At 62.6% G+C, this 25,489-nt stretch overlaps 1 protein-coding gene across 1 annotated transcript in view; it reads right to left on the minus strand.

The window, feature by feature from the left end:
* sspo (SCO-spondin) overlaps positions 1-25,489 on the minus strand; it is a 1,206,999-nt gene that overhangs the window by 891,036 nt on the left and 290,474 nt on the right. The window contains 1 exon segment of the mRNA XM_072468611.1: positions 21,840-22,231. Coding sequence (XP_072324712.1) covers positions 21,840-22,231 — 392 coding nt within the window.

Raw genomic sequence — 25,489 nt, forward strand, 5'->3', positions numbered from 1 at the left:
TCTCTGACTCTCAGGCAGCGTGTGGGTCAGTGGGGAGCTCTCTGTCTCTCAGGCAGCGTGTGGGTCAGTGGGAGCTCCCTGTCTCTCAGGCAGCGTGTGGGTCAGTGGGAGCTCCCCGTCTCTCAGGCAGCGTGTGGGTCAGTGGGAAGCTCCCCGTCTCTCAGGCAGCGAGTGGGTCAGTGGGGAGCTCTCTGTCTCTCAGGCAGCGTGTGGGTCAGAGGGGAGCTCACCGTCTCTCAGGCAGCGTGTGGGTCAGTGGGAGCTCCCCGTCTCTCAGGCAGCGTGTGGGTCAGTGGGAGCTCTCTGTCTCTCAGGCAGCGTGTGGGTCAGTGGGAGCTCTCTGTCTCTCAGGCAGCGTGTGGGTCAGTGGGAGCTCTCTGTCTCTCAGGCAGTGTGTGGGGCAGTGGGAGCTCCCCGTCTCTCAGGCAGCGTGTGGGTCAGGGGGGAGCTCACCGTCTCTCAGGCAGCGTGTGGGTCAGTGGGAGCTCCCCGTCTCTCAGGCAGCGTGTGGGTCAGTGGGAGCTCCCTGTCTCTCAGGCAGCGTGTGGGTCAGTGGGAGCTCCCCGTCTCTCAGGCAGCGTGTGGGTCAGTGGGAGCTCCCCGTCTCTCAGGCAGCGTGTGGGTCAGTGGGAGCTCTCTGTCTCTCAGGCAGCGTGTGGGTCAGTGGGAGCCCCCCGTCTCTCAGGCAGCGTGTGGGTCAGTGGAAGCTCTCTGTCTCTCAGGCAGCGTGTGGGTCAGTGGGGAGCTCTCTGTCTCTCAGGCATCGTGTGGGTCAGTGGGAGCTCTCTGTCTCTCAGGCAGCGTGTGGGTCAGTGGGGAGCGCTCTGTCTCTCAGGCATCGTGTGGGTCAGTGGGAGCTCTCTGTCTCTCAGGGAGCGTGTGGGTCAGTGGGAGCTCCCCGTCTCTCAGGCAGCGTGTGGGTCAGTGGGAGCTCCCTGTCTCTCAGGCAGCGTGTGGGTCAGTGGGGAGCTCCCTGTCTCTCAGGCAGCGTGTGGGTCAGTGGGAGCTCTCTGTCTCTCAGGCAGCGTGTGGGTCAGTGGGGAGCTCTCTGTCTCTCAGGCAGCGTGTGGGTCAGTCGGAGCTCCCCGTCTCTCAGGCAGCGTGTGGGTCAGAGGTGAGCTCTCTGTCTCTCAGGCAGCGTGTGGGTCAGTGGGAGCTCTCTGTCTCTCAGGCAGCGTGTGGGTCAGTGGGAGCTCTCCGTCTCTCAGGCAGCGTGTGGGTCAGTGGGAGCTCTCTGTCTCTCAGGCAGCGTGTGGGTCAGTGGGAGCTCTCCGTTTTTCAGGAGGCGTGTGGGTCAGTGGGAGCTCTCTGTCTCTCAGGCAGCATGTGGGTCAGTGGGAGCTCCCGGTCTCTCAGGCAGCGTGTGGGTCAGTGGGAGCTCCCCGTCTCTCAGGCAGCGTGTGGGTCAGTGGGAGCTCCCTGTCTCTCAGGCAGCGTGTGGGTCAGTGGGAGCCCCCCGTCTCTCAGGCAGCGTGTGGGTCAGTGGGAGCTCTCTGTCTCTCAGGCAGAGTGTGGGTCAGTGGGAGCTCCCTGTCTCTCAGGCGGCGTGTGGGTCAGGGGGGAGCTCCCCGTCTCTCAGGCAGCGTGTGGGTCAGGGGGGAGCTCCCCGTCTCTCAGGCAGCGTGTGGGTCAGTGGGAGCTCCCCGTCTCTCAGGCAGCGTGTGGGTCAGTGGGAGCTCCCCGTCTCTCAGGCAGCGTGTGGGTCAGTGGGGAGCTCCCCGTCTCTCAGGCAGCGTGTGGGTCAGTGGGAGCTCCCCGTCTCTCAGGCAGCGTGTGGGTCAGTGGGAGCTCTCTGTCTCTCAGGCAGCGTGTGGGTCAGTGGGAGTTCTCTGTCTCTCAGGCAGCGTGTGGGTCAGGGGGGAGCTCCCCGTCTCTCAGGCAGCGTGTGGGTCAGTGGGAGCTCCCCGTCTCTCAGGCAGCGTGTGGGTCAGGGGGGAGCTCCCCGTCTCTCAGGCAGCGTGTGGGTCAGTGGGAGCTCCCTGTCTCTCAGGCAGCGTGTGGGTCAGTGGGAGCTCTCTGTCTCTCAGGCAGCGTGTGGGTCAGTGGGAGCCCCCCGTCTCTCAGGCAGCGTGTGGGTCAGTGGGGAGCTCTATGTCTCTCAGGCAGCGTGTGGGTCAGTGGGAGCTCTCTGTCTCTCAGGCAGCGTGTGGGTCAGTGGGGAGCTCTCTGTCTCTCAGGCATCGTGTGGGTTAGTGGGAGCTCCCCGTCTCTCAGGCAGCGTGTGGGTCAGTGGGAGCTCCCCGTCTCTCAGGCAGCGTGTGGGTCAGAGGGGAGCTCTCTGTCTCTCAGGCAGCGTGTGGGTCAGTGGGAGCTCTCTGTCTCTCAGGCAGCGTGTGGGTCAGTGGGAGCTCCCTGTCTCTCAGGCAGCGTGTGGGTCAGTGGGAGCTCTCCGTCTCTCAGGCAGCGTGTGGGTCAGTGGGAGCTCTCTGTCTCTCAGGCAGCGTGTGGGTCAGTGGGAGCTCTCTGTCTCTCAGGCAGCGTGTGGGTCAGTGGGAGCCCCCCGTCTCTCAGGCAGAGTGTGGGTCAGTGGGAGCTCTCTGTCTCTCAGGCAGCGTGTGGGTCAGTGGGAGCTCTCTGTCTCTCAGGCAGCGTGTGGGACAGTGGGAGCCCCCCGTCTCTCAGGCAGCGTGTGGGTCAATGGGAGCTCACTGTCTCTCAGGCAGCGTGTGGGTCAGTGGGATCTCTCCGTTTTTCAGGAGGCGTGTGGGTCAGTGGGAGCTCTCTGTCTCTCAGGCAGCGTGTGGGTCAATGGGAGCTCTCTGTCTCTCAGGCAGCGTGTGGGTCAGTGGGAGCTCCCCGTCTCTCAGGCAGCGTGTGGGTCAGTGGGAGCTCTCTGTCTCTCAGCAGCGTGTGGGTCAGTGGGAGCCCCCCGTCTCTCAGGCAGCATGTGGGTCAGTGGGAGCTCTCTGTCTCTCAGGCAGCGTGTGGGTCAGTGGGAGCTCCCCGTCTCTCAGGCAGCGTGTGGGTCAGTGGGAGCTCTCTGTCTCTCAGGCAGCGTGTGGGTCAGTGGGAGCCCCCCGTCTCTCAGGCAGCGTGTGGGTCAGTGGGATCTCTCCGTTTTTCAGGAGGCGTGTGGGTCAGTGGGAGCTCTCTGTCTCTCAGGCAGCGTGTGGGTCAATGGGAGCTCTCTGTCTCTCAGGCAGCGTGTGGGTCAGTGGGAGCTCCCCGTCTCTCAGGCAGCGTGTGGGTCAGTGGGAGCTCTCTGTCTCTCAGGCAGCGTGTGGGTCAGTGGGAGCTCCCTGTCTCTCAGGCAGCGTGTGGGTCAGTGGGAGCTCTCTGTCTCTCAGGCAGCGTGTGGGTCAGTGGGAGCCCCCCGTCTCTCAGGCAGCGTGTGGGTCAGTGGGAGCTCCCTGTCTCTCAGGCAGCGTGTGGGTCAGAGGGGCGCTCTCTGTCTCTCAGGCAGCGTGTGGGTCAGTGGGAGCTCTCTGTCTCTCAGGCAGCGTGTGGGTCAGTGGGAGCTCCCCGTTTCTCAGGCAGCGTGTGGGTCAGTGGGACCTCCCTGTCTCTCAGGCAGCGTGTGGGTCAGTGGGAGCTCTCTGTCTCTCAGGCAGCGTGTGGGTCAGTGGGAGCTCCCCGTCTCTCAGGCAGCGTGTGGGTCAGTGGGGAGCTCTCTGTCTCTCAGGCAGCGTGTGGGTCAGTGGGAGCTCTCTGTCTCTCAGGCAGCGTGTGGGTCAGTGAGAGCTCCCCGACTCTCAGGCAGCGTGTGGGTCAGTGGGAGCTCTCTGTCTCTCAGCAGCGTGTGGGTCAGTGGGAGCTCTCTGTCTCTCAGGCAGCGTGTGGGTCAGTGGGAGCTCCCTGTCTCTCAGGCAGCGTGTGGGTCAGTGAGAGCTCTCTGTCTCTCAGGCAGCGTGTGGGTCAGTGGGAGCCCCCCGTCTCTCAGGCAGCGTGTGGGTCAGTGGGAGCTCCCTGTCTCTCAGGCAGCGTGTGGGTCAGTGGGAGCTCCCCGTTTCTCAGGCAGCGTGTGGGTCAGTGGGAGCTCCCCTTCTCTCAGGCAGCGTGTGGGTCAGTGGGAGCTCTCGGTCTCTCAGGCAGCGTGTGGGTCAGTGGGAGCTCCCCGTCTCTCAGGCAGCGTGTGGGTCAGTGGGGAGCTCTCTGTCTCTCAGGCAGCGTGTGGGTCAGTGGGAGCTCTCTGTCTCTCAGGCAGCGTGTGGGTCAGTGGGAGCTCTCTGTCTCTCAGGCAGCGTGTGGGTCAGTGGGAGCCCCCCGTCTCTCAGGCAGCGTGTGGGTCAGTGGGAGCTCTCTGTCTCTCAGGCAGCGTGTGCGTCAGTGGGAGCTCCCCGTCTCTCAGGCAGCATGTGGGTCAGTGGGGAGCTCTCTGTCTCTCAGGCAGCGTGTGGGTCAGTGGGAGCTCCCCGTCTCTCAGGCAGCGTGTGGGTCAGAGGGGAGCTCCCTGTCTCTCAGGCAGCGTTTGGGTCAGTGGGAGCTCTCTGTCTCTCAGGCAGCGTGTGGGTCAGTGGGAGCCCCCCGTCTCTCAGGCAGCGTGTGGGTCAGTGGGAGCTCTCTGTCTCTCAGGCAGCGTGTGGGTCAGTGGGAGCTCCCTGTCTCTCAGGCAGCGTGTGGGTCAGTGGGAGCTCTGTGTCTCTCAGGCAGCGTGTGGGTCAGTGGGAGCTCTGTGTCTCTCAGGCAGCGTGTGGGTCAGTGGGAGCTCTCCGTTTTTCAGGAGGCGTGTGGGTCAGTGGGAGCTCTCTGTCTCTCAGGCAGCGTGTGGGTCAATGGGAGCTCTCTGTCTCTCAGGCAGCGTGTGGGTCAGTGGGAGCTCCCCGTCTCTCAGGCAGCGTGTGGGTCAGTGGGAGCTCTCTGTCTCTCAGGCAGCGTGTGGGTCAGTGGGAGCTCCCTGTCTCTCAGGCAGCGTGTGGGTCAGTGGGAGCTCTCTGTCTCTCAGGCAGCGTGTGGGTCAGTGGGAGCCCCCCGTCTCTCAGGCAGCGTGTGGGTCAGTGGGAGCTCCCTGTCTCTCAGGCAGCGTGTGGGTCAGAGGGGCGCTCTCTGTCTCTCAGGCAGCGTGTGGGTCAGTGGGAGCTCTCTGTCTCTCAGGCAGCGTGTGGGTCAGTGGGAGCTCCCCGTTTCTCAGGCAGCGTGTGGGTCAGTGGGACCTCCCTGTCTCTCAGGCAGCGTGTGGGTCAGTGGGAGCTCTCTGTCTCTCAGGCAGCGTGTGGGTCAGTGGGAGCTCCCCGTCTCTCAGGCAGCGTGTGGGTCAGTGGGGAGCTCTCTGTCTCTCAGGCAGCGTGTGGGTCAGTGGGAGCTCTCTGTCTCTCAGGCAGCGTGTGGGTCAGTGAGAGCTCCCCGACTCTCAGGCAGCGTGTGGGTCAGTGGGAGCTCTCTGTCTCTCAGCAGCGTGTGGGTCAGTGGGAGTTCTCTGTCTCTCAGGCAGCGTGTGGGTCAGTGGGAGCTCCCTGTCTCTCAGGCAGCGTGTGGGTCAGTGAGAGCTCTCTGTCTCTCAGGCAGCGTGTGGGTCAGTGGGAGCCCCCCGTCTCTCAGGCAGCGTGTGGGTCAGTGGGAGCTCCCTGTCTCTCAGGCAGCGTGTGGGTCAGTGGGAGCTCCCCGTTTCTCAGGCAGCGTGTGGGTCAGTGGGAGCTCCCCTTCTCTCAGGCAGCGTGTGGGTCAGTGGGAGCTCTCGGTCTCTCAGGCAGCGTGTGGGTCAGTGGGAGCTCCCCGTCTCTCAGGCAGCGTGTGGGTCAGTGGGGAGCTCTCTGTCTCTCAGGCAGCGTGTGGGTCAGTGGGAGCTCTCTGTCTCTCAGGCAGCGTGTGGGTCAGTGGGAGCTCTCTGTCTCTCAGGCAGCGTGTGGGTCAGTGGGAGCCCCCCGTCTCTCAGGCAGCGTGTGGGTCAGTGGGAGCTCTCTGTCTCTCAGGCAGCGTGTGGGTCAGTGGGAGCTCCCCGTCTCTCAGGCAGCATGTGGGTCAGTGGGGAGCTCTCTGTCTCTCAGGCAGCGTGTGGGTCAGTGGGAGCTCCCCGTCTCTCAGGCAGCGTGTGGGTCAGAGGGGAGCTCCCTGTCTCTCAGGCAGCGTTTGGGTCAGTGGGAGCTCTCTGTCTCTCAGGCAGCGTGTGGGTCAGTGGGAGCCCCCCGTCTCTCAGGCAGCGTGTGGGTCAGTGGGAGCTCTCTGTCTCTCAGGCAGCGTGTGGGTCAGTGGGAGCTCCCTGTCTCTCAGGCAGCGTGTGGGTCAGTGGGAGCTCTGTGTCTCTCAGGCAGCGTGTGGGTCCGTGGGAGCTCTGTGTCTCTCAGGCAGCGTGTGGGTCAGTGGGAGCTCTCCGTTTTTCAGGAGGCGTGTGGGTCAGTGGGAGCTCTGTGTCTCTCAGGCAGCGTGTGGGTCAGTGGGAGCTCTGTGTCTCTCAGGCAGCGTGTGGGTCAGTGGGAGCTCTCTGTCTCTCAGGCAACGTGTGGGTCAGTGGGAGCTCTCCGTTTTTCAGGAGGCGTGTGGGTCAGTGGGAGCTCCCCGTCTCTCAGGCAGCGTGTGCGTCAGTGGGAGCTCTCTGTCTCTCAGGCAGCGTGTGGGTCAGTGGGGAGCTCTCTGTCTCTCAGGCAGCGTGTGGGTCAGTGGGAGCTCCCCGTCTCTCAGGCAGCGTGTGGGTCAGTGGGAGCTCTCTGTCTCTCAGGCAGCGTGTGGGTCAGTGGGAGCTCCCTGTCTCTCAGGCAGCGTGTGGGTCAGTGGGAGCTCCCTGTCTCTCAGGCAGCGTGTGGGTCAGTGGGAGCTCTCTGTCTCTCAGGCAGCGTGTGGGTCAGAGGGGAGCTCCCCGTCTCTCAGGCAGCGTGTGGGTCAGTGGGGAGCTCTCTGTCTCTCAGGCAGCGTGTGGGTCAGTGGGAGCTCCCCGTCTCTCAGGCAGCGTGTGGGTCAGTGGGAGCTCCCCGTCTCTCAGGCAGCGTGTGGGTTAGTGGGAGCTCTCTGTCTCTCAGGCAGCGTGTGGGTCAGTGGGAGCTCTCTGTCTCTCAGGCAGCGTGTGGGTCAGAGGGGAGCTCCCCGTCTCTCAGGCAGCGTGTGGGTCAGTGGGGAGCTCTCTGTCTCTCAGGCAGCGTGTGGGTCAGTGGGAGCTCCCCGTCTCTCAGGCAGCGTGTGGGTCAGGGGGGAGCTCCCCGTCTCTCAGGCAGCGTGTGGGTCAGTGGGAGCTCCCCGTCTCTCAGGCAGCGTGTGGGTCAGTGGGAGCTCCCTGTCTCTCAGGCAGCGTGTGGGTCAGTGGGAGCTCTCTGTCTCTCAGGCAGCCTGTGGGTCAGTGGGAGCTCTCTGTCTCTCAGGCAGCGTGTGGGTCAGTGGGAGCCCCCCGTCTCTCAGGCAGCGTGTGGGTCAGAGGGGAGCTCCCCGTCTCTCAGGCAGCGTGTGGGTCAGTGGGAGCTCTCTGTCTCTCAGGCAGCGTGTGGGTCAGTGGGAGCTCTCTGTCTCTCAGGCAGCGTGTGGGTCAGTGGGAGCTCTCTGTCTCTCAGGCAGCGTGTGGGTCAGTGGGAGCTCTCTGTCTCTCAGGCAGCGTGTGGGTCAGTGGGGAGCTCTCTGTCTCTCAGGCAGCGTGTGGGTCAGTGGGAGCTCCTCGTCTCTCAGGCAGCGTGTGGGTCAGTGGGGAGCTCTCTGTCTCTCAGGCAGCGTGTGGGTCAGTGGGAGCTCTCTGTCTCTCAGGCAGCGTGTGGGTCAATGGGAGCTCTCTGTCTCTCAGGCAGCGTGTGGGTCAGTGGGAGCTCCCCGTCTCTCAGGCAGCGTGTGGGTCAGTGGGAGCTCTCTGTCTCTCAGCAGCGTGTGGGTCAGTGGGAGCCCCCCGTCTCTCAGGCAGCGTGTGGGTCAGTGGGAGCTCTCTGTCTCTCAGGCAGCGTGTGGGTCAGTGGGAGCTCCCCGTCTCTCAGGCAGCGTGTGGGTCAGTGGGAGCTCTCTGTCTCTCAGGCAGCGTGTGGGTCAGTGGGAGCCCCCCGTCTCTCAGGCAGCGTGTGGGTCAGTGGGATCTCTCCGTTTTTCAGGAGGCGTGTGGGTCAGTGGGAGCTCTCTGTCTCTCAGGCAGCGTGTGGGTCAATGGGAGCTCTCTGTCTCTCAGGCAGCGTGTGGGTCAGTGGGAGCTCCCCGTCTATCAGGCAGCGTGTGGGTCAGTGGGAGCTCTCTGTCTCTCAGGCAGCGTGTGGGTCAGTGGGAGCTCCCTGTCTCTCAGGCAGCGTGTGGGTCAGTGGGAGCTCTCTGTCTCTCAGGCAGCGTGTGGGTCAGTGGGAGCCCCCCGTCTCTCAGGCAGCGTGTGGGTCAGTGGGAGCTCCCTGTCTCTCAGGCAGCGTGTGGGTCAGAGGGGCGCTCTCTGTCTCTCAGGCAGCGTGTGGGTCAGTGGGAGCTCTCTGTCTCTCAGGCAGCGTGTGGGTCAGTGGGAGCTCCCCGTTTCTCAGGCAGCGTGTGGGTCAGTGGGACCTCCCTGTCTCTCAGGCAGCGTGTGGGTCAGTGGGAGCTCTCTGTCTCTCAGGCAGCGTGTGGGTCAGTGGGAGCTCCCCGTCTCTCAGGCAGCGTGTGGGTCAGTGGGGAGCTCTCTGTCTCTCAGGCAGCGTGTGGGTCAGTGGGAGCTCTCTGTCTCTCAGGCAGCGTGTGGGTCAGTGGGAGCTCTCTGTCTCTCAGGCAGCGTGTGGGTCAGTGAGAGCTCCCCGACTCTCAGGCAGCGTGTGGGTCAGTGGGAGCTCTCTGTCTCTCAGCAGCGTGTGGGTCAGTGGGAGCTCTCTGTCTCTCAGGCAGCGTGTGGGTCAGTGGGAGCTCCCTGTCTCTCAGGCAGCGTGTGGGTCAGTGGGAGCTCTCTGTCTCTCAGGCAGCGTGTGGGTCAGTGGGAGCCCCCCGTCTCTCAGGCAGCGTGTGGGTCAGTGGGAGCTCCCTGTCTCTCAGGCAGCGTGTGGGTCAGTGGGAGCTCCCCGTTTCTCAGGCAGCGTGTGGGTCAGTGGGAGCTCCCTGTCTCTCAGGCAGCGTGTGGGTCAGTGGGAGCTCCCCTTCTCTCAGGCAGCGTGTGGGTCAGTGGGAGCTTTCGGTCTCTCAGGCAGCGTGTGGGTCAGTGGGAGCTCCCCGTCTCTCAGGCAGCGTGTGGGTCAGTGGGGAGCTCTCTGTCTCTCAGGCAGCGTGTGGGTCAGTGGGAGCTCTCTGTCTCTCAGGCAGCGTGTGGGTCAGTGGGAGCTCTCTGTCTCTCAGGCAGCGTGTGGGTCAGTGGGAGCCCCCCGTCTCTCAGGCAGCGTGTGGGTCAGTGGGAGCTCCCCGTCTCTCAGGCAGCGTGTGGGTCAGTGGGAGCTCTCTGTCTCTCAGGCAGCGTGTGGGTCAGTGGGAGCTCCCCGTCTCTCAGGCAGCATGTGGGTCAGTGGGGAGCTCTCTGTCTCTCAGGCAGCGTTTGGGTCAGTGGGAGCTCCCTGTCTCTCAGGCAGCGTGTGGGTCAGTGGGAGCTCCCCGTCTCTCAGGCAGCGTGTGGGTCAGTGGGAGCTCTCTGTCTCTCAGGCAGCGTGTGGGTCAGTGGGAGCCCCCCGTCTCTCAGGCAGCGTGTGGGTCAGTGGGAGCTCTCTGTCTCTCAGGCAGCGTGTGGGTCAGTGGGAGGTCCCTGTCTCTCAGGCAGCGTGTGGGTCAGTGGGAGCTCTGTGTCTCTCAGGCAGCGTGTGGGTCAGTGGGAGCTCTGTGTCTCTCAGGCAGCGTGTGGGTCAGTGGGAGCTCTCCGTTTTTCAGGAGGCGTGTGGGTCAGTGGGAGCTCTCTGTCTCTCAGGCAGCGTGTGGGTCAGTGGGAGCTCTCTGTCTCTCAGGCAGCGTGTGGGTCAGTGGGAGCTCTCTGTCTCTCAGGCAACGTGTGGGTCAGTGGGAGCTCTCCGTTTTTCAGGAGGCGTGTGGGTCAGTGGGAGCTCCCCGTCTCTCAGGCAGCGTGTGCGTCAGTGGGAGCTCTCTGTCTCTCAGGCAGCGTGTGGGTCAGTGGGGAGCTCTCTGTCTCTCAGGCAGCGTGTGGGTCAGTGGGAGCTCCCCGTCTCTCAGGCAGCGTGTGGGTCAGTGGGAGCTCTCTGTCTCTCAGGCAGCGTGTGGGTCAGTGGGAGCTCCCTGTCTCTCAGGCAGCGTGTGGGTCAGTGGGAGCTCCCTGTCTCTCAGGCAGCGTGTGGGTCAGTGGGAGCTCTCTGTCTCTCAGGCAGCGTGTGGGTCAGAGGGGAGCTCCCCGTCTCTCAGGCAGCGTGTGGGTCAGTGGGGAGCTCTCTGTCTCTCAGGCAGCGTGTGGGTCAGTGGGAGCTCCCCGTCTCTCAGGCAGCGTGTGGGTCAGTGGGAGCTCCCCGTCTCTCAGGCAGCGTGTGTGTTAGTGGGAGCTCTCTGTCTCTCAGGCAGCGTGTGGGTCAGTGGGAGCTCTCTGTCTCTCAGGCAGCGTGTGGGTCAGAGGGGAGCTCCCCGTCTCTCAGGCAGCGTGTGGGTCAGTGGGGAGCTCTCTGTCTCTCAGGCAGCGTGTGGGTCAGTGGGAGCTCCCCGTCTCTCAGGCAGCGTGTGGGTCAGGGGGGAGCTCCCCGTCTCTCAGGCAGCGTGTGGGTCAGTGGGAGCTCCCCGTCTCTCAGGCAGCGTGTGGGTCAGTGGGAGCTCCCTGTCTCTCAGGCAGCGTGTGGGTCAGTGGGAGCTCTCTGTCTCTCAGGCAGCCTGTGGGTCAGTGGGAGGTCTCTGTCTCTCAGGCAGCGTGTGGGTCAGTGGGAGCCCCCCGTCTCTCAGGCAGCGTGTGGGTCAGAGGGGAGCTCCCCGTCTCTCAGGCAGCGTGTGGGTCAGTGGGAGCTCTCTGTCTCTCAGGCAGCGTGTGGGTCAGTGGGAGCTCTCTGTCTCTCAGGCAGCGTGTGGGTCAGTGGGAGCTCTCTGTCTCTCAGGCAGCGTGTGGGTCAGTGGGAGCTCTCTGTCTCTCAGGCAGCGTGTGGGTCAGTGGGGAGCTCTCTGTCTCTCAGGCAGCGTGTGGGTCAGTGGGAGCTCCTCGTCTCTCAGGCAGCGTGTGGGTCAGTGGGGAGCTCTCTGTCTCTCAGGCAGCGTGTGGGTCAGTGGGAGCTCTCTGTCTCTCAGGCAGCGTGTGGGTCAGTGGGAGCCCCCCGTCTCTCAGGCAGCGTGTGGGTCAGTGGGAGCTCTCTGTCTCTCAGGCAGCGTGTGGGTCAGTGGGAGCCCCCCGTCTCTCAGGCAGCGTGTGGGTCAGTGGGAGCCCCCCGTCTCTCAGGCAGCGTGTGGGTCAGTGGGAGCTCTCTGTCTCTCAGGCAGCGTGTCGGTCAGTGGGAGCTCTCTGTCTCTCAGGCAGCGTGTGGGTCAGTGGGAGCTCTCCGTTTTTTAGGAGGCGTGTGGGTCAGTGGGAGCTCCCCATCTCTCAGGCAGCGTGTGGGTCAGTGGGAGCTCCCCGTCTCTCAGCCAGCGTGTGGGTCAGTGGGAGCTCTCTGTCTCTCAGGCAGCGTGTGGGTCAGTGGGAGCTCCCTGTCTCTCAGGCAGCGTGTGGGTCAGTGGGAGCTCTCTGTCTCTCAGGCAGCGTGTGGGTCAGTGGGAGCTCCCTGTCTCTCAGGGAGCGTGTGGGTCAGTGGGAGCCCCCCGTCTCTCAGGCAGCGTGTGGGTCAGAGGGGAGCTCCCCGTCTCTCAGGCAGCGTGTGGGTCAGTGGGGAGCTCTCTGTCTCTCAGGCAGCGTGTGGGTCAGTGGGAGCTCCCTGTCTCTCAGGCAGCGTGTGGGTCAGTGGGAGCTCCCCGTCTCTCAGGCAGCGTGTGGGTCAGTGGGAGCTCTCTGTCTCTCAGGCAGCGTGTGGGTCAGTGGGAGCTCCCCATCTCTCAGGCAGCGTGTGGGTCAGTGGGGAGCTCTCTGTCTCTCAGGCAACGTGTGGGTCAGTGGGGGCTCCCCGTCTCTCAGGCAGCGTGTGGGTCAGTGGGAGCTCCCCCTCTCTCAGGCAGCGTGTGGGTCAGTGGGAGCTCTCTGTCTCTCAGGCAGCGTGTGAGTCAGTGGGAGCTCCCCATCTCTCAGGCAGCGTGTGGGTCAGTGGGAGCTCTCTGTCTCTCAGGCAGCGTGTGGGTCAGTGGGAGCTCCCTGACTCTCAGGCAGCGTGTGGGTCAGTGGGAGCTCCCCGTCTCTCAGGCAGCGTGTGGGTCAGTGGGAGCTCCCCGTCTCTCAGGCAGCGTGTGGGTCAGTGGGAGCTCCCTGACTCTCAGGCAGCGTGTGGGTCAGTGGGAGCTCCCCGTCTCTCAGGCAGCGTGTGGGTCAGTGGGAGCTCCCTGTCTCTCAGGTAGCGTGTGGGTCAGTGGGAGCTCTCTGTCTCTCAGGCAGCGTGTGGGTCAGTGGGAGCTCCCTGTCTCTCAGGTAGCGTGTTGGTCAGTGGGAGCTCCCCGTCTCTCAGACAGCATGTGGGTCAGTGGGAGCTCCCTGTCTCTCAGGTAGCGTGTGGGTCAGTGGGAGCTCCCTGTCTCTCAGGCAGCGTGTGGGTCAGTGGGAGCTCTCTGTCTCTCAGGCAGCGTGTGGGTCAGTGGGAGCTCTCTGTCTCTCAGGCAGCGTGTGGGTCAGTGGGAGCCCCCCGTCTCTCAGGCAGCGTGTGGGTCAGTGGGAGCTCTCTGTCTCTCAGGCAGCGTGTGGGTCAGTGGGAGCTCTCTGTCTCTCAGGCAGCGTGCGGGTCAGTGGGAGCTCCCCGTCTCTCAGGCAGCGTGTGGGTCAGTGGGGAGCTCTCTGTCTCTCAGGCAGCGTGTGGGTCAGAGGGAGCTCCCCGTCTCTCAGGCAGCGTGTGGGTCAGTGGGAGCTCTCTGTCTCTCAGGCAGCGTGTGGGTCAGTGGGAGCTCCCTGTCTCTCAGGCAGCGTGTGGGTCAATGGGAGCTCCCCGTCTCTCAGGCAGCGCGTGGGTCAGTGGGAGCTCCCTGTCTCTCAGGCAGCGTGTGTGTCAATGGGAGCTCCCTGTCTCTCAGGCAGCATGTGGGTCAGTGGGAGCTCTCTGTCTCTCAGGCAGCGTGTGGGTCAGTGGGAGCTCTCTGTCTCTCAGGCAGCGTGTGGGTCAGTGGGGAGCTCTCTGTCTCTCAGGCAGCGTGTGGGTCAGTGGGAAGCTCCCCGTCTCTCAGGCAGTGTGTGGGTCAGTGGGAAGCTCCCCGTCTCTCAGGCAGCGTGTGGGTCAGTGGGAGCTCCCTGTCTCTCAGGCAGCGTGTGGGTCAGTGGGAGCTCTCTGTCTCTCAGGCAGCATGTGGGTCATTGGGAGCTCTCTGTCTCTCAGGCAGCGTGTGAGTCTGTGGGAGCTCTCTGTCTCTCAGGCAGCGTGTGGGTCAGTGGGAGCTCTCTGTCTCTCAGGCAGCGTGTGGGTCAGTGGGAGCTCCCCGTCTCTCAGGCAGCGTGTGGGTCAGTGGGAGCTCTCTGTCTCTCAGGCAGCGTGTGGGTCAGTGGGAGCTCCCCGTCTCTCAGGCAGCGTGTGGGTCAGTGGGAGCTCCCTGTCTCTCAGGCAGCGTGTGGGTCAGTGGGAGCTCCCCGTCTCTCAGGCAGCGTGTGGGTCAGAGGGGAGCTCCCTGTCTCTCAGGCAGCGTGTGGGTCAGTGGGAGCTCTCTGTCTCTCAGGCATCGTGTGGGTCAGTGGGAGCTCCCTGTCTCTCAGGCAGCGTGTGGGTCAGTGGGAGCTCTCTGTCTCTCAGGCAGCGTGTGGGTCAGTGGGAGCTCCCCGTCTCTCAGGCAGCGTGTGGGTCAGTGGGAGCCCCCCGTCTCTCAGGCAGCGTGTGGGTCAGTGGGAGCTCCCTGTCTCTCAGGCAGCGTGTGGGTCAGTGGGAGCTCTCTGTCTCTCAGGCAGCGTGTGGGTCAGTGGGAGCTCTCTGTCTCTCAGGCAGCGTGTGGGTCAGTGGGAGCTCCCCGTCTCTCAGGCAGCGTGTGGGTCAGTGGGAGCCCCCCGTCTCTCAGGCAGCGTGTGGGTCAGTGGGAGCTCCCTGTCTCTCAGGCAGCGTGTGGGTCAGTGGGAGCTCTCTGTCTCTGAGGCAGCGTGTGGGTCAGTGGGAGCTCTCTGTCTCTCAGGCAGCGTCTGGGTCAGTGGGAGCTCTCTGTCTCTCAGGCAGCGTGTGGGTCAGTGGGAGCTCTCTGTCTCTGAGGCAGCGTGTGGGTCAGTGGGAGCCCCCCGTCTCTCAGGCAGCGTGTGGGTCAGTGGGAGCTCTCTGTCTCTCAGGCAGCGTGTGGGTCAGTGGGAGCTCTCGGTCTCTCAGGCAGCGTGTGGGTCAGTGGGAGCACTCTGTCGCTCAGGCAGCATGTGGGTCAGTGGGAGCTCTCTGTCTCTCAGGCAGCGTGTGGGTCAGTGGGAGCTCCCTGTCTCTCAGGCAGCGTGTGGGTCAGTGGGGAGCTCTCTGTCTCTCAGGCAGCGTGTGGGTCAGTGGGAGCTCCCCGTCTCTCAGGCAGCGTGTGGGTCAGTGGGAGCTCCCTGTCTCTCAGGCAGCATGTGGGTCAGTGGGAGCTCTCTGTCTCTCAGGCAGCGTGTGGGTCAGTGGGAGCTCTCTGTCTCTCAGGCATCGTGTGGGTCAGTGGGAGCTCCCTGTCTCTCAGGCAGCGTGTGGGTCAGTGGGAGCTCTCTGTCTCTCAGGCAGCGTGTGGGTCAGTGGGAGCTCTCTGTCTCTCAGGCAGCGTCTGGGTCAGTGGGAGCTCTCTGTCTCTCAGGCAGCGTGTGGGTCAGTGGGAGCTCTCTGTCTCTCAGGCAGCGTGTGGGTCAGTGGGAGCTCTCTGTCTCTCAGGCAGAGTGTGGGTCAGTGGGAGCTCCCCGTCTCTCAGGCAGCGTGTGGGTCAGTGGGAGCTCCCTGTCTCTCAGGCAGCGTCTGGGTCAGTCGGAGCTCTCTGTCTCTCAGGCAGCGTGTGGGTCAGTGGGAGCTCCCCGTCTCTCAGGCAGCGTGTGGGTCAGTGGGAGCTCTCTGTCTCTCAGGGAGCGTGTGGGTCAGTGGGAGCTCCCCGTCTCTCAGGCAGCGTGTGGGTCAGTGGGAGCTCCCTGTCTCTCAGGCAGCGTCTGGGTCAGTCGGAGCTCTCTGTCTCTCAGGCAGCGTGTGGGTCAGTGGGGAGCTCTCTGTCTCTGAGGCAGCGTGTGGGTCAGTGGGAGCCCCCCGTCTCTCAGGCAGCGTGTGGGTCAGTGGGAGCTCCCTGTCTCTCAGGCAGCGTGTGGGTCAGTGGGGAGCTCCCTGTCTCTAGGCAGCGTGTGGGTCAGTGGGGAGCTCCCTGTCTCTCAGGCAGCGTGTGGGTCAGTGGGAGCTCCCTGTCTCTCAGGCAGCGTGTGGGTCAGTGGGGAGCTCCCTGTCTCTCAGGCAGCGTGTGGGTCAGTGGGTGCTCTCTGTCTCTCAGGGAGCGTGTGGGTCAATGGGAGCTCCCCGTCTCTCAGGCAGCGTGTGGGTCAGTGGGAGCTCCCTGTCTCTCAGGCAGCGTGTGGGTCAGTGGGAGCTCCCCGTCTCTCAGGCAGCGTGTGGGTCAGTGGGTGCTCTCTGTCTCTCAGGGAGCGTGTGGGTCAGTGGGAGCTCTCTGTCTCTCAGGCAGCGTGTGGGTCAGTGGGAGCTCCCCGTCTCTCAGGCAGCGTGTGGGTCAGTGGGAGCTCTCTGTCTCTCAGGCAGCGTGTGGGTCAGTGGGAGCTCCCTGTCTCTCAGGCAGCGTGTGGGTCAGTGGGAGCTCCCTGTCTCTCAGGCAGCGTGTGGGTCAGTGGGAGCTCCCCGTCTCTCAGGCAGCGTGTGGGTCAGTGGGTGCTCTCTGTCTCTCAGGGAGAGTGTGGGTCAGTGGGAGCTCTCTGTCTCTCAGGCAGCGTGTGGGTCAGTGGGAGCTCCCCGTCTCTCAGGCAGCGTGTGGGTCAGTGGGAGCTTCCTGTCTCTCAGGCAGCGTGTGGGTCAGTGGGAGCTCTCTGTCTCTCAGGCAGCGTGTGGGTCAGTGGGAGCTCCCTGTCTCTCAGGCAGCGTGTGGGTCAGTGGGAGCTCTCTGTCTCTCAGGCAGCATGTGGGTCAGTGGGAGCTCCCCGTCTCTCAGGCAGCGTGTGGGTCAGTGGGAGCTTCCTGTCTCTCAGGCAGCGTGTGGGTCAGTGGGAGCTCTCTGTCTCTCAGGCAGCGTGTGGGTCAGTGGGAGCTCCCTGTCTCTCAGGCAGCGTGTGGGTCAGTGGGAGCTCTCTGTCTCTCAGGCAGCGTGTGGGTCAGTGGGAGCTCTCTGTCTCTCAGGCAGCGTCTGGGTCAGTGGGAGCTCTCTGTCTCTCAGGCAGCGTCTGGGTCAGTGGGAGCTCTCTGTCTCTCAGGCAGCGTGTGGGTCAGTGGGAGCTCCCTGTCTCTCAGGCAGCGTGTGGGTCAGTGTGAGCTGTACATTCTGCCAACAGAGGTAGATGTGAAGAGCGGGAGAGGGTCCTTGTCAACCAATGGTTGGGAATGAAGATTGGAGCCTCTATCATCAGTGTTCGTAACTGTGGACTTCACCGTCAATGTAAAAGTGGAGGTTACCATCGCAACGCGGACCCCTTGGTGATAGGTGTGGGTCACACTGGGGTTCAAGCCCGGTTCCCAATCGTGTGGATTCTGGGCCATCCCAGTTTCCCTCCCCATGACGGAGGTCATGGTGCTGTGAAGCAACAGTGCTAACCACTGTGCACAGTGCCGTCCCCCATGGAGCTGTGGGTCAGACCCGCTTACGGCAGAGACTGGAGAAGGGAATTAAACATTGCCGAACCAAACTGGGAAGGTGGAGCGAGGATACACAAGAGCTGAGATCGATCTGAATGTTGCATCTGTCTGTCTGACTGCTGCATGTTCCGCTGCTCAGGATATCTGCAGACAGACCCCCCCCCCCCCCCCCGACTCCATTCCAGTCTCTGAGTCTGTGTCTGCGTCCCCCCGACACTGTGTCTATGTCTGCGTCCCCCCGACAATGTGTCTGTGTCCCCCACCCCCTCCACACTCTGTGTCTGTGCCCCCCCCACACTCTCTGTGTCTGTCCCCCCCCACTCTCTGTGACTGTGTTCCCCCCCCCACACTCTGTGTCTGTGTCCCCCCCACTCTGTGTCTGTGTCCCCCCCCCCACACTCTGTGTCTGTGTCCCCCCCCCACACTCTCTGTGTCTGTGTCCCCCCCACTCTCTGTGTCTGTGTTCCCCCCCCCACACTCTGTGTCTGTGCCCCCCCCCACACTCTCTGTGTCTGTCCCCCCCCACTCTCTGTGTCTGTGTTCCCCCCCCACACTCTGTGTCTGTGTCCCCCCCACTCTGTGTCTGTGTCCCCCCCCCACACTCTGTGTCTGTGTCCCCCCCACTCTGTGTCTGTGTCCCCCCCCCACACTCTCTGTGTCTGTGTCCCCCCCACTCTCTGTGTCTGTGTTCCCCCCCCACACTCTGTGTCTGTGTCCCCCCCACTCTGTGTCTGTGTCCCCCCCCCACACTCTGTGTCTGTGTCCCCCCCACTCTGTGTCTGTGTCCCCCCCCCACACTCTCTGTGTCTGTGTCCCCCCCACTCTCTGTGTCTGTGTCCCCCCCCCCACACTCTGTGTCTGTGTCCCCCCCACACTCTCGGTGTCTGTGACCCCCCCCACTCTCTGTGTCTGTGTCCCCCCCCCACTCTCTGTGTCTGTGTTCCCCCCCCCACACTCCGTGTCTGTGTCCCCCCCCACACTCTCTGTGTCTGTGTTCCCCCCCCCACACTCTGTGTCTGTGTCCCCCCCCCACACTCTCTGTGTCTGTGCTCCCCCCCAACACTCTGTGTCTGTGTTCCCCCCAATCGGTGTCTGTGTCCCCCCCACACTCTTGGTGTCTGTGTCCCCCCCAACCGGTGTCTGTGTCCCCCCCACACTCTTGGTGTCTGTGTCCTCCCCACACACTGTCTGTGTCCCCCCCACACACTGTGTCTGTGTCCCCCCCCCACACTCTCGGTGTCTGTGTCCCCCCCCCAATCGGTGTTTGTGTCCCCCCCACACTCTCGGTGTCTGTGTCCCCCCCCCCACACTCTCTGTGTCTGAGTCTGTGTCCCCCCCACACTCTCGGTGTCTGTGTCACCCCCCAATCGGTGTCTGTCCCTCCCCCACACTCTCTATGTCTGTGTCTGTGTCCCCCACACTCTGTGTCTGTGTCCCCCACACTCTGTGTCTGTGTCCCCCCACACTCTCTGTGTCTGTGTCCCCCCCCACTCTCTGTGTCTGTGCCCTCCCCACACACTGTGTCTGTGTCCCCCACACTCTGTGTCTGTGTCCCCCCACACTCTCTGTGTCTGTGTCCCCCCCCACTCTCTGTGTCTGTGCCCTCCCCACACACTGTGTCTGTGTCCCCCCCACACACTGTGTCTGTGTTCCCCCCCCCCACACACTGTGTCTGTGTCCCACCCACACACTGTGTCTGTGTCCCCCCCAGAAACTCTCTGTGCCTGTGTCCCCCCCACACTCTCGTTGTCTGTGTCTCCCCCCCCCCCACACTCTCGGTGTGTGTGTCCCCCACACTCTCGGTGTCTGTGTCTCCCCCCGCCACCCACTCTGAGTCTGTGTCTGTGTCCCCCCCACACACTGTGTCTGTGTCCCCCCCACACTCTCGGTGTCTGTGTCTCCCCCCGCCACACTCTGTGTCTGTGTCCCCCCCCCACATTTTCTGTGTCTGTGTCCGTCCATCCCACACTCTCTGTGTCTGTGTCTCCCCCACTCTCTGTGTCTGTTAATCCAGCGCCAGGTTAATCCCAGAGCTGAAGGGGTTGGATTACGAGGAGAGGTTGAGTAGACTGGGACTGTACTCGTTGGAATTTAGAAGGATGAGGGCGGATCTTATAGAAACATATACAATTATGAAGGGAATCGATAGGATAGATGCGGGCAGGTTGTTTCCACTGGCGGGTGAAAGCAGAACTAGGGGGCATAGCCTCAAAATAAGGGGAAGTAGATTTAGGACGGAGTTTAGGAGGAACTTCTTTACCCAAAGGGTTGTGAATCTATGGAATTCCTTGCCCAGTGAAGCAGTAGAGGCTCCTTCATTAAATGTTTTTAAGATAAAGATAGATAGTTTTTTGAAGAATAAAGGGATTAAGGGTTATGGTGTTTGGGCCGGAAAGTGGAGCTGAGTCCACAAAAGATCAGCCATGATCTCATTGAATGGTGGAGCAGGCTCGAGGGGCCAGATGGCCGACTCCTGCTCCTAGTTCTTATGTTCTTATGAGTCATAGCCACAGAAACCCAGCGAAACCGGGTGCTAATGGGAAAGTGCGAATGGCAGTCCCCAGAGAGGACAAATGGTGTGAAAGGTCAAACAGCAGGGAAACTAACATCAGAGGATGAACTGTAGATGTGGGGAAGGGGGAAGCAAAGAGGAGAAAGGTTAAGGAAAGGTGGATAAGATAGGGGGGGGGGGGGATTAAATATATATTAAGACAGAAAGAAATGGTAAAAGACGGTTAAAATGAATGGGATGAAAATAAGTGGGTCGAGGTGGGGCTGATCATCTGAAGTTGTTGAATTCGATGTTCGGCCGGGGCGGGGATCGCGCCGCGTCGATTGGGGGCCGTTGGCAGTGCCCCCCCCCCCCGGCGATTCTCCGGTCCTCGATGGGCAGAGCGGCCGCCCGAATCCGGCCCCTGGGGGGGGGGGGGCACGTGAGAATCCGGCCCCTGGGGGGGGGGGCACGTGGGAATCCGGCCCCTGGGGGGGGCACGTGGGAATCCGGCCCCTGGGGGGGGGGGCACGTGGGAATCCGGCCCCTGGGGGGGGCACGTGGGAATCCGGCCCCTGGGGGGGGGGCACGTGGGAATCCGGCCCCTGGGGGGGGGGGGCACGTGGGAATCCGGCCCCTGGGGGGGGGGCACGTGGGAATCCGGCCCCTGGGGGGGGGGGGCACGTGGGAATCCGGCCCCTGGGGGGGGGGGGGCACGTGGGAATCCGGCCCCTGGGGGGGGCACGTGGGAATCCGGCCCCTGGGGGGGGGGGGGGGGCACGTGGGAATCCGGCCCCTGGGGGGGGGGCACGTGGGAATCCGGCCCCTGGGGGGGGCACGTGGGAATCCGGCCCCAGGGAGGGGGGGGGCACATGTGAATCCGGCCCCTGGGGGGGGGGCACGTGGGAATCCGGCCCCTGGGGGGGCACGTGGGAATCCGGCCCCTGGGGGGGGCACGTGGGAATCCGGCCCCTGGGGGGGGGGGGGCACGTGGGAATCCGGCCCCTGGGGGGGCACGTGGGAATCCGGCCCCTGGGGGGGGGGGGCACGTGGGAATCCGGCCCCTGGGGGGGGGCACGTGGGAATCCGGCCCCTGGGGGGGGGCACGTGGGAATCCGGCCCCTGGGGGGGGGGGGGCACGTGGGAATCCGGCCCCTGGGGGGGGGCACGTGGGAATCCGGCCCCTGGGGGGGGGGGGCACGTGGGAATCCGGCCCCTGGGGGGGGGGGGGGCACGTGGGAATCCGGCCCCTGGGGGGGGGCACGTGGGAATCCGGCCCCTGGGGGGGGGGGGGGCACGTGGGAATCCGGCCCCTGGGGGGGGGGGCACGTGGGAATCCGGCCCCTGGGGGGGGCACGTGGGAATCCGGCCCCTGGGGGGGGGGCACGTGGGAATCCGGCCCCTGGGGGGGCACGTGGGAATCCGGCCCCTGGGGGGGGCACGTGGGAATCCGGCCCCTGGGGGGGGGGGGGCACGTGGGAATCCGGCCCCTGGGGGGGCACGTGGGAATCCGGCCCCTGGGGGGGGCACGTGGGAATCCGGCCCCTGGGGGGGGCACGTGGGAATCCGGCCCCTGGGGGGGGAGCCCCCACGGTGGCCTGGCCCGCGATCGGGGCCCACCGATCTGCGGGCGGGCCTGCGCCATGGGGGCCCGTGTCCGGCTCTGCCACGGCCGGCGCGGAGAAGAAACCCCCTGCGACTGCGCGGGGATCACGGCAGCGGTTCTGCGAACACGCGGTGCTCCTGCGCGGGGATCACGGCAGCGGTTCTGCGAACACGCGGTGCTCCTGCGCGGGGATCACGGCAGCGGTTCTGCGAACACGCGGTGCTCCTGCGCGGGGATCACGGCAGCGGTTCTGCGAACACGCGGTGCTCCTGCGCGGGGATCACGGCAGCGGTTCTGCGAACACGCGGTGCTCCTGCGCGGGGATCACGGCAGCGGTTCTGCGAACACGCGGTGCTCCTGCGCGGGGATCACGGCAGCGGTTCTGCGAACACGCGGTGCTCCTGCGCGGGGATCACGGCAGCGGTTCTGCGAACACGCGGTGCTCCTGCGCGGGGATCACGGCAGCGGTTCCGCGGACACGCGGTGCTCCTGCGCGGGGATCACGGCAGCGGTTCTGCAGACACGCGGTGCTCCTGCGCGGGGATCACGGCAGCGGTTCTGTGGACACGCGGTGCTCCTGCGCGGGGATCACGGCAGCGGTTCTGCAGACACGCGGTGCTCCTGCGCGGGGATCACGGCAGCGGTTCCGCGGACACGCGGTGCTCCTGCGCGGGGATCACGGCAGCGGTTCTGCAGACACGCGGTGCTCCTGCGCGGGGATCACGGCAGCGGTTCCGCGGACACGCGGTGCTCCTGCGCGGGGATCACGGCAGCGGTTCCGCGGACACGCGGTGCTCCTGCGCGGGGATCACGGCAGCGGTTCTGCAGACACGCGGTGCTCCTGCGGGGGGATCACGGCAGCGGTTCCGCAGACACGCGGTGCTCCTGCGCGGGGATCACGGCAGCGGTTCTGTGAACACGCGGTGCTCCTGCGCGGGGATCACGGCAGCGGTTCCGCAGACACGCGGTGCTCCTGCGGGGGGATCACGGCAGCGGTTCTGTGAACACGCGGTGCTCCTGCGCAGGCGCCAGCTCGTGCCGGGCGGCGGAGGCCCTTCGGGGCCACCAATCACTCCAGCGCCAGCCTAGCCCCCGAAGGTGTGGAGCATTCTGCACCTTGCAGGCGGCCCGATGCCGGGCCGGTCCACGCCTCTTTGCCGCAGGTACGGCCCATCCACCGGATACCGCAGAATCCCGGCCTCGGTGTCTGCATTTTCACAATTTCTCCCTTTACCTGATTCATCAGAATGATCTGAGAATCCACAATCGAGCTTTCCATCACAGACTTGCTGAGCAAGAATACATCGTCCATTCCCACAGCGGAACTCATTGTCTGTGCAGGCGGGGGCTGGGCAGTCCTTCTCATCTGAGCGGTCAGTGCAATCCGGACGGCCATTACAGCGGTCTGTCTGTGTTACACACTGACCATTCGTACATTGGAAGTGTTGCGCGTCACATGTCGGCACACAGAATTCGTCGGAGCCGTCTCCACAATCATCTTCATTGTCACAGACCCACATCTTCGGGATACAGCGGCCACTGTGACAGGGAAACTCGGAGTCCAGGCATTGGGGGGGGTGTTCGCAAGGGTCACCACTGCACATCCACTCACCATGATGACAGGTACTGTGGGCAGGAGACAAACAGAATAAATCACAGTGCCGCTCTGTAACCATTACAGTCCCACTCTGTAACCATTACAGTCCTGCTCTGTAACCATTAGAGTCCCGCTCCGTAATCACCACAGTCCCGCTCTGTAACCATTACAGTCCCACTCTGTAACCATTACAGTCCCACTCTGTAACCATTACTGTCCCACTCTGTAACCATTACAGTCCTGCTCTGTAACCATTAGAGTCCCGCTCTGTAACCATTAGAGTCCCGCTCCGTAATCACCACAGTCCCGCTCTGTAACCATTACAGTCCTGCTCTGTAACCATTAGAGTCCCGCTCTGTAACCATTAGAGTCCCGCTCCGTAATCACCACAGTCCCGCTCTGTAACCATTAGAGTCCCGCTCTGTAACCATTAGAGTCCCGCTCCGTAATCACCACAGTCCCGCTCTGTAACCATTACAGTCCCGCTCTGTAACCATTACAGTCCTGCTCCGTAATCACCACAGTCCCGCTCTGTAACCATTACAGTCCCGCTCTGTAACCATTAGAGTCCCGCTCCGTAATCACCACAGTCCCGCTCTGTAACCATTACAGTCCCACTCTGTAACCATTACAGTCCTGCTCTGTAACCATTAGAGTCCCGCTCCGTAATCACCACAGTCCCGCTCTGTAACCATTACAGTCCCGCTCTGTAACCATTACAGTCCCACTCTGTGACCATTACAGTCCCGCTCTGTAACCATTACAGTCCCGCTCCGTAATCACCACAGTCCCGCTCCGTAATCACCACAGTCCCGCTCCGTAATCACCACAGTCCCGCTCCGTAATCACCACAGTCCCGCTCCGTAATCACCACAGTCCCGCTCTGTAATCAACACAGTCCCGCTCTGTAATCAACACAGTCCCGCTCTGTAACCATTACAGTCCCGCTCTGTAACCATTACAGTCCCACTCTGTAACCATTACTGTCCCACTCTGTAACCATTACTGTCCCGCTCTGTAACCATTACAGTCCCTCTTTGTAACCAAGGTTATCCGCTTTGGTAGTAAAAACGAGAAGGCAGACTATTATCCGAATGGCCCTAAATTAGGAGAGTGGAACGAGACTGTGTGTCCACTGTTAGTGGGGGTGGGTGGGCTCCATGTTCACTATAGGAATGGGGTAGGCTTTGTGGTCACTATTGTAGGAGTAGGCTGCATGTTCACGATTGGGGGATGGGCTCTGGTTTCACTATTTTGGGGTGAGCTCTGCACTCACTATTCGTGTTATAGTCAGAGAATCGTACAGCACAGAAAAGGCCCTTCAGCCCATCGAGTCTGCGCTGGTCACCAACCCCCTAACTATTCTAATCCCATTTCCCAGCACTGGGCCCATAGCCGTGTCTGCCCTCCGATCACGATGCACATCTAAATACTTCTGGAATGTTCTGAGGGTCTCTGCCTCCACCCCCCTTTCAGGCAGCGAGTTCCAGACTCCCACCCCCTCTGGGGGAAAGGGTTTCCCTCACATCCCCTCTAACCCTCCTGCCCCTCACCTTCAATCTCTGCCCCCTGGTCATTGACCCCTCCCTATTGAGGAGGATGGGCTCAGTGTTCACTATTGGGGGATGGGCTCGGTGTTCACTATTGGGGAATGGGCTCGGTGTTCACTATTGGGGATGGGCTCGGTGTTCACTATTGGGGGATGGGCTCGGTGTTCACTATTGGGGGATGGGCTCGGTGTTCACTATTGGGGGATGGGCTCGGTGTTCACTTGGGGGATGGGCTCGGTGTTCACTATTGGGGGATGGGCTCGGTGTTCACTATTGGGGGATGGGCTCGGTGTTCACTATTGGGGGATGGGCTCGGTGTTCACTATTGGGGGATGGGCTCGGTGTTCACTATTGGGGGATGGGCTCGGTGTTCACTATTGGGGGATGGACTCGGTGTTCACTATTGGGGGACGGGCTCGGTGTTCACTACTGGGGGACGGGCTCGGTGTTCACTATTGGGGGGTGGGCTCGGTGTTCACTATTGGGGGATGGGCTCGGTGTTCACTATTGGGGGATGGGCTCGGTGTTCACTATTGGGGGGTGGGCTCGGTGTTCACTATTGGGGGGGCGGGCTCAGTCTACACTATTTGGGGGGTGGGCCTGTTTACACTATTGGGGGATGAACTGTGTGTCCACTATTGGGATGGGCTCTGTGTACATAGAACATTACAGCGCAGTACAGGCCCTTCGGCCCTCGATGTTGCGCCGACCTGTGAAACCACTCTAAAGCCCATCGACACTATTCCCTTATTGTCCATATGTCTATCCAATGATCATTTGAATGCCCTTCGTGTTGGCGAGTCCACTACTGTTACAGGCAGGGCATTCCACGCCCTTACTACTTTCTGAGTAAAGAACCTACCTCTGACATCTGTCCTATATCTATCTCCCCTCAATTTAAAGCTATGTCCCCTCGTGCTAGTCATCACAATCCGAGGAAAAAGGCTCTCACTGTCCACCCTATCCAATCCTCTGATCATCTTGTATGCCTCAATTAAGTCACCTCTTAACCTTCTTCTCTTTAACGAAAACAGCCTCAAGTCCCTCAGCCTTTCCTCATAAGATCTTCCCTCCATACCAGGCAACATTCTGGTAAATCTCCTCTGCACCCTTTTCAATGCTTCCACATCCTTCCTATAATGCGGCGACCAGAATTGCACGCAATACTCCAAATGCGGCCGTACCAGAGTTTTGTACAGCTGCAACATGACCTCATGGCTCCTAAACTCAATCCCTCTACCAATAAAAGCTAATACACCATACGCCTTCTTAATAACCCTCTCAACCTGGGTGGCAACTTTCAGGGATCTATGTACATGGACACCGAGATCTCTGCTCATCCACACTGCCAAGAATCTTACCATTAGCCCAGTACTCTGTCTTCCTGTTATTCCTTCCAAAATGAATCACCTCACAGTTTTCTGCATTAAACTCCATTTGCCACCTCTCAGCCCAGCGCTGCAGCTTATCTATGTCCCTCTGTAACTTGTAACATCCGTCCGCACTGTCCACAACTCCACCGACTTTAGTGTCATCTGCAAATTTACTCACCCATCCTTCCACGCCCTCCTCCAGGCCATTTATAAAAATGACAAACAGCAGTGGCCCCAAAACAGATCCTTGTGGTACACCACTAGTAACTGGACTCCAATCTGAACATTTCCCATCAACCACCACCCTCTGTCTTCTTACAGCTAGCCAATTTCTGATCCAAACTGCTAAATCACCCTGAATCCC

The sequence above is a fragment of the Scyliorhinus torazame genome, chromosome 11, assembly GCF_047496885.1.
Source record: "Scyliorhinus torazame isolate Kashiwa2021f chromosome 11, sScyTor2.1, whole genome shotgun sequence".
NCBI lineage: Eukaryota > Metazoa > Chordata > Chondrichthyes > Carcharhiniformes > Scyliorhinidae > Scyliorhinus > Scyliorhinus torazame.